At 49.5% G+C, this 7,050-nt stretch overlaps 1 protein-coding gene across 2 annotated transcripts; it reads right to left on the reverse strand.

Annotated features, from left to right (window-relative positions):
- Positions 1-1,714: 1,714 nt before the first annotated feature.
- On the reverse strand, positions 1,715-5,871 carry MFSD5 (major facilitator superfamily domain containing 5). Of its 2 annotated transcripts, none has more exons than XM_052000870.1 (2): positions 5,770-5,871; positions 1,715-4,968 (listed from the first exon to the last, which is right to left on the reverse strand). In XM_052000870.1, exon 2 carries the CDS (start codon positions 4,948-4,950, stop codon positions 3,598-3,600), a length of 1,353 nt encoding a protein of 450 aa, XP_051856830.1. In that variant the 5' UTR covers positions 4,951-4,968; positions 5,770-5,871; the 3' UTR covers positions 1,715-3,597. The 2 variants fall into 2 exon arrangements, with proteins under 2 accessions (XP_051856830.1, XP_051856831.1); XM_052000871.1 differs by lacking the exon at positions 5,770-5,871 and adding an exon at positions 5,411-5,504.
- Positions 5,872-7,050: the final 1,179 nt, after the last annotated feature.

Here is a 7,050-nt window from a genome sequence, read left to right on the forward strand (position 1 = left end):
GTTGAGGGCACTATCATCTTGTAGTTGTTCAGGTTCAAAATACATGAGTCATCAATGCTTGAGTTTCCCTCAAAGCACTTACCAAATCAATTGCTAAATCTTGTCATTTCTATCTATACAACATCTATTGTAAACCTGTCTCCTTTCCACTCACATAGCCCCATCCCTGGTCTAAGTCCTCATTGTTTCTCACTGAGATAATTGAAATAGATACTTAATTGTTTCCTGTGGACATACAAGATGGGGAGAAGGCTAGTGAGACAGGAAATTTTCAAGTAAAAGGTGACATTTGTGATGTCTTTTAGGAAAACAGATACCAAGAGACAGAGAAATATATTCCAGTCATGAGATATACTTTTAAATTTTGTTTATGTCTATATATTTATATTGTCTCCATTAAAATATAAATTCATCAAGAGTAGGAACTTTTTCCACTTTTATCTTTGTATCATAATCACCTAGCACAATGACTTACACATAATAGGATCAGAAGATTGATGCCAACCAGTCCAACTTGCTCCTTTTAGCTGCAAGACAGAGACCTGTGCTAGGGCTGTTAGGGTGATGAAGCAAAGCAGACAGCAATGCATCTTCTTTGTTGTTGTTTTCATTAATAAAGCAACATCAATTTCTAATGTTGAAGCTTTGATGATACCAAGGATTTCTGACATGGAAAACTCTTTTTTAGTTCTTCTATACCCACAGATGCTTATTAGTGCTATTGACAGAGATAGCGGGGCCCTTCCTCTACCCCAGGGATCTGGTGGCCAGTTCTATTGCTAAGACTTTGGAGAGCAAAGTAGGCAACTCAGAATTCCACCTCTAGTCCCCCTCAAAGACTTGGTGATTTGAGGGCCCATCATGTACTCAAAAAGAAATTATAGTATCAATTCTAGTGATATTATTAATTTAATTGGATATAGCCCAGTCTCAATTTGATTAGGATAACTCTCTTAAATCATTATTCTGGACTTGAAGTCAGGGGTCCTTCTAGCCCATTTCCTCTTAATCCAGGTCTGTTTCATAGTAGAGAAAAAGGACAAGGTACCAATCTATTGTGGTATATTCTGATTTAGCATCAGAGAGACTCATTATTACTTGGCTCTCTCCTGAGCAAATAGGGTTGGGGGGCAAGTGTTCCCTCCTGCTCTAAGGGAAGACCATTAGCCCCCAGCCCCACCCTCTGGAAGTCCTACATTCCTTTGACACCATCTGATGCTATCTCTATTCACAAGCTAAGACTTGCAGGACTGGAAGCCTGGAATGCCATGGATCTCCTTGTCTAGGCAGTAGACTGGTACCTAGGAATAGTCTAGTCTTCCATTTCCAGGAAATTTAGCTCTCTTACTCACCCAACCCCCTATTCCCCAGTCTCTAAAAAAGCACACAGGCAGAAGACCCTCCAGCTACCTTCCCCTCTCCCCACTCCCTAGGAGGCCAGCTCAATCCCCACCCTCGCTTTGGTGGGAGAGTAGCTTCTAGCAGATAAGATCACAGGTGGGGCAGGGAGTGGCTCCACTGGGACTTGAAGAGCTGGCATTCCCACCACTGCCTTCCTGGTGGCTCACTCAGGATGGGTGGGGAAGAGTCAGGTACAGACAGGAGGACACTCCTCCTCTTAGCCTCCATTCAAAGTCTTTTTATTCTGATCACAAACTGGGATGAACTGGGTAAATGAAGCAACTCCTTGAAGGGGGCCACAAAGTTGGCAGGGTTCAATCAATCAATCAATCCATATTTATTAAGCACCTACAAAGAGCCAGGCACTGGGCTAAGAACTGTAGATACTGAAAAAGGCAAAAGACAATCCCTACCCTCAAGGAGCTTACAATCTTAAGGGAGATAACATGTAAACAAATATTTACAATGCAAGCTGTATGCAGGATAAATGGGAAATAATTAAAAGAAGCCTGAAGAATAGAGGAATCAAGGATTAAAAATGATGTATTTAGGAGGGTTGGGAGAGACTTCTTATGGAAAGTGAGATTTAAAAGTCAGTGATCAGACAAGAAGAGGGCTGGCCTCTTGGATGTATATGGGGAAGATGACAATTTCATTAGAAAGGACAGTTTGTCATAGTGGCCTACTGTTAAAATTGTTTGCCTCTACTTCCATTCTCTCTTCTAAATACTTTGCAATCTGGTTCTCTCAACTGAAACTGTTCTCCCTCAATGTTATCAAAGATCTCTTAATTGCCGAATCTAATAGTCTCTTCTCAAATCTTATTCTTCTTGACCTCTGTGAAGCTTTGCCACCCATGACTGCCCTCTTCTATATACTATGTTCTAGAGAGATCAGACCAATTTATAGCTCCCAAAATATTCACTGTCCATTTTGATCACTTTTGCTAATTTACTTGAGATCAAATCTCAGTTATTTAAATTTGCATTTATTTTATCACTTTTCACCCAGACTATTATATTAGTCTTCCTGCTTCAAGTCTTTCTCTACTCCAATCCCTTCACCAATTGCAAAAAAAATTTTCCTAAATTGAAGATTTGATCATGTCATTCCTGTACTCAATAAACTGTATTGGATAAATCAGAATAGGATAAAATAAAAACTGACATTGAAAGCCCTTCACCCCTTCCTACCTTTCTGGTCTTATATATGTTTGTTCCCCTCTACAAGGTCTCCTGTTCGGCCATACTTGACTATTTGGGATCCTTCAAATGCTCCCTCTCTTATTTCTGTGCTTTTCTTCGTACTAGCTGTCCCCCAACCACAGAAAGCTCTTCCTTCTCTCCTCTACCTCTTGAAATCTCTAAGTCAGTTCATTCTGCAAGGAGCCTTTTCCGATCCCCTCAGTCACTAATGCCCTTCATTCCCAAACTACCTGTTTATTCTGTATGGGCTTTATAAACATCCATTGTCTCCTTTGTTTCACTTTTGCCTCTGCATCTCTCATACATAACACAGTGCCTAGCACATAGTAAGAGTTTAATCAATGCTTAATAACTGAATTGCCAGGTTTTTAATAGTACAATAGAGCTCCCAGTCTCAGAACAACATTGCCTAGTTAGTCTAGGCTGGGCATTTATCTAGCTTTGCCTTGATCCCCTATCTACAGCAACACAGGGCATGGGGGCTTGACCTGATAGCCAGGGAGATTAACTTAAAGCAGATGGAGAGGTGAAGGACCCAGGGCTATTCCGGACCCCACTGATTTGTTCCTTTCAGATCATTAAGCAGTGTTTCTCCCCTTCAGCTCCTAAGGAGATTCTTCTACCTTCCCCATCTCTGATTATGTACTATCATAGCCATGCCTCCTTCAAGAAAAGTCTATACTTATTAACCACTATTTAGGTTGGACCAACTAGAAGGGAGGGTAAGAAAAATCAAATCAACATTCAACTCAAAGAGTTTATTTTAAAACAGGTTCTTTTGTCTTGATGAGAAGTAACATGGAGACCCTTTTCAGCACCTTGATTTTCAAGTCCATTTCACCCCTCTGCTCTTCCCTGCCTAGAGCACTTGGCAGGGGAAGTGGTCCCAATACAACCCACGTGGCCAAGAAGATGACAATTCAGGGGCAAAAAAAATACGTACACCTCGTGCGAGTGGGATTCAAGAGTTCAGGTTGTGGCCAGGTCTGGGTCAGAGCTCAGGGGCATAGGGCTCCCCAGCAGGCGGGGGCACCCTCAGCTCGGCATCGTGCCTCACAACGGTGAAGAGCCCCACCACAGCCAGCAGGGCCATGACCATGACGGCCGAGCAGATGCTGAACATGTTCCGAGTGCCTGTTTTTCTGTCACTGTCATGGAGAACAAGGAGCCCTAAGCAGGCCAGCAGGTGCAAGGGGACCCGGAACCAATTAAGCACTCCAGCCTGTTCCATCTCAGGGATTACTTTTCTTCGCAGGAAGCTCATACTAGGAAAGTACAAACCACAGGCCAACTCTATGAGCAGGAAGGCAACAAATGACTCCACTGGGCTCTCTTGGCCTGGACTAGTGGAAAAAGTCAACATGAAGAGGGAGAAGACAACGATGAGGACAGCAAGGGAGAGCAGATGCATGGGCTGGAGGTGGTACCTCTTGGAGGTCGCTATTCTATAGAGGGAAGAGCCTAGCAGACTGGCGGACATGAAACTGGAGAAGACGATGCCCAGGGGGGCTCCGTGGGGATCTAGGACAGGGGTCCAGAGGAAGATAAAGATGAACACAACACTTTCAAACAGGGCTTGGATGGTACCTAGCAGCAGCACCCGTCGGTCTGACAGGAGGCAGCGAAGACCCCCTCCACAGGTCCTCAAGAATGCTCGCTGCCGGTCATAGTTCTCTCCCCAGTTACACAGGGCCAAGATGCCAGCCAGAGCTAGGAGGGGGATGGCAGCCACAAAAGGAGCCACGGGCCCGAGCCCTAGCCAGCTGGCCACCACCTCAGCTGCCACGCCAGCGACCACGGCCAGCGCATGGTTCCAGAAAGCGGCCCGGGCAAAGGTGGCGGGGATCCACTCGGGAGGAAAATCATGACGCGCGACATGTTCATGGATGTACCACGACTCAAAAGCTGAAAAGAGCAGGGCTGTAGACAGCCCCCCTAAAGCTCGGCCCACGAGTAGTATGAAGTAGTCCTGGGAGAGCTTGGTCATGCAGCAAAGCGAGTAGGTGAGGGAGAAGAGCACGCAAGACTTCTTTCTGCCCAGCCAGTCCACAAGGGAGGAGGCCACCAGGCCAAAAAGGACGGTGGAGGCCAAGCCGCAGACATAAAGGATGGCGATCTGGCCCTCCAAGAAGTGGTAATGTTGGTAGAGCTTATACAGATAAGGAGCCTGCAACCAGTCCGCGGCCAGGGCCAGGAAATAGACCTGGTAGAAGTCTAGCTGGAAACGCAGGAAAGAAGGGTTGCAGCAGGCCCTGCTGAGGGGTTTGGCCCTGCATCCTGACAGCTCCAGCCCCAGGCAGGCTGCCAGCAGGAGGGCCAAGGCGAGGTAGGCCGTCACCAGCATGGCGGGCCCCGGGCTGACCTGGGGGAGAAGAAAGAAGGTGAGCACAAGGGACGCCGGGTTCGGAGCCACTGCCCGGCTGGCACTGCCAGAGCCTGGGTGGCTAACCAGCAGGCAGCTCCACACCCTGTCCTGACAGCTCTCCCTTCCGTCTCCAGGAGTCTGGACAGGAGGAAAGTCAGGTGGCGACACCTGGAGCCCAAGCATCTGCGGCACCCCCCGACCCTGGCCTTTGGGGGCCCGAGGCACCTAGGCTGCTGCTTCTCCCCACGTGCCCCCCGCCTCGCCAGCCTGGCCTCCCCACACTCCCACCCCATTCCGGGCTCTCCTCCGGGGTCCCCATCTCCAGCTTCCCTCCTTCGCCTCCCCCGCCCTGCCCCCCACGCGCGCGTGTCCCCTCCATGCCGGTCTCGCTCTTCCCGGGGCACTCCCGGGCTCCTCCTGCTCTCCCCCCGGCTCTTACCTGCTGCCCCGGTCTGCGGGGACGCTCCGGTCGCGTCCGGCTCCCGCCCGCCCCACTCTGGCTTCAGCTGAAGCCCCCGCCCCTCGCTCCGCTTCCGGGATCCCGGCTGGCCTGAGGCCGCCGTGGGCCCCGCCATGACAGCCCTGTCACGTGAAGAGGTCCCAGTTCCCCGGAGGGAGGGGCGGCGGACGAGGGAGGAGACGGGGCGGGGCCTCCTCTCCTCTCCTCCCTCCCTTCCCCATCCCCCTCTCTCCGCTCTCTTCCCTCCGGTTTCCTTCCTGCCTCCGGAGCTTCGGGTTCCTACCCCTGGCACGCACCAGGGCACCCGACCTGGCAGGGCAGGAGCAGCCTGGGCTCACCTCTGTCGGACCGGGCGGTTCCGTGTGCTCGCTTCGGGCCCCAAGGTGGACTGGCCGGCGCGCTGCATCCTCGAGTCAGGAGACCTGGGTGGGAGAAAGCCCGGGCAGCCGTCACCGCCTCCTCCTTCCCCACCCCTTTTCCCTCCTCCTCTTCCTTCTCCTTCCTTCCCTTTTCCCTCCTTCTTCCTGTTCCTTTTCCCTTCTTTTCCTCTCTTCTCCCCTGCTCTTTCCTCTTCTCTTTTTCCATCTTCCTCTCCCCTCCCCCTTCCTCTTGCTTGACTCCTCTTTCCCCTCCCCTTTCCCCACTTTTCTGCTCCCTCTCTTTCCCTTCCTTCTCCTCCCTTTTTCTTCTCCTCCCTTTTTTGCCTTCCTCCTGCTCTGGTTTCTTTCCTTTCCCCTTCTTCTTCCTCTCCCCCCCCCTTTTCTCCATTCCCTTTCCTCCCCTTCCTCTCCCTTTTTCCTTCTTTTCCTTCTCTTTCCCCACCTTTCTCCCCTCTCCCCTATCTCTTCCTCCTCACTTCTCTCTTTCCTCTCTCCTTTCTTTGCCTTCCTCCTCCTCTTGCTCTTTTCCCTTTCCCTCTCACCTTTCGGCCCCTTTTTCTTCCCCAGCTCTTCCTCCCCATCCTTGCACTTGCCCCTTCCTCCTCCTGTTTCTCTTTCAGTCTCCCCCTCTCCCCTTCCCTTCAGTTACCTGCATGAAGATAACCCTTTAAACTTTGCAAAGTGCTTTACCTTTACCTTCGATCCAGGACAGAATGCAGAGGCTAGAATACTGGTGCTGGACTTGAAGGTAGAATAGCTGTGTGATCCTGGGCAAATTGCTCCCAACCTCAGTGTCCTCCTCTGTAAAATGGGAATAATAGCAACTGCCTCGTAAGGCTGTTTTGAGGATCAGGTGTTAAATAATAATTGTTGGCTCTTATATATGGCTAACTTCCAAAGGCCCCACAATTCTGGGAGGTAGATGCAGCTGACACCCTCAAAATCCTATGCAGTCCGGACTTCTTACCAGATCCACAAAAAAATAGCTGAGAGCTAGCATTTATATTGTGCCTTAAGGTTTGCAAATTTCATTTTTCTCACCAGCCTGGGATGTTCATTACTGTTTGCAGCTGAATTTGAATAAGGGTCTTTCTTAGCCCAGCCATTCTACACACTCCAACACCTAGGTTTTGCCTGTATAGCCATAGCCTTGGGAGAATGAGGACCTTTCCACTATCTGGACCTCAGTTTCCTTGTGTGTAAATGAGGATTTAGGCTTAGAAGAGCTCTAAATGAACT

The sequence above is a fragment of the Antechinus flavipes genome, chromosome 5, assembly GCF_016432865.1.
Source record: "Antechinus flavipes isolate AdamAnt ecotype Samford, QLD, Australia chromosome 5, AdamAnt_v2, whole genome shotgun sequence".
In the NCBI taxonomy this organism is placed as follows: domain Eukaryota; kingdom Metazoa; phylum Chordata; class Mammalia; order Dasyuromorphia; family Dasyuridae; genus Antechinus; species Antechinus flavipes.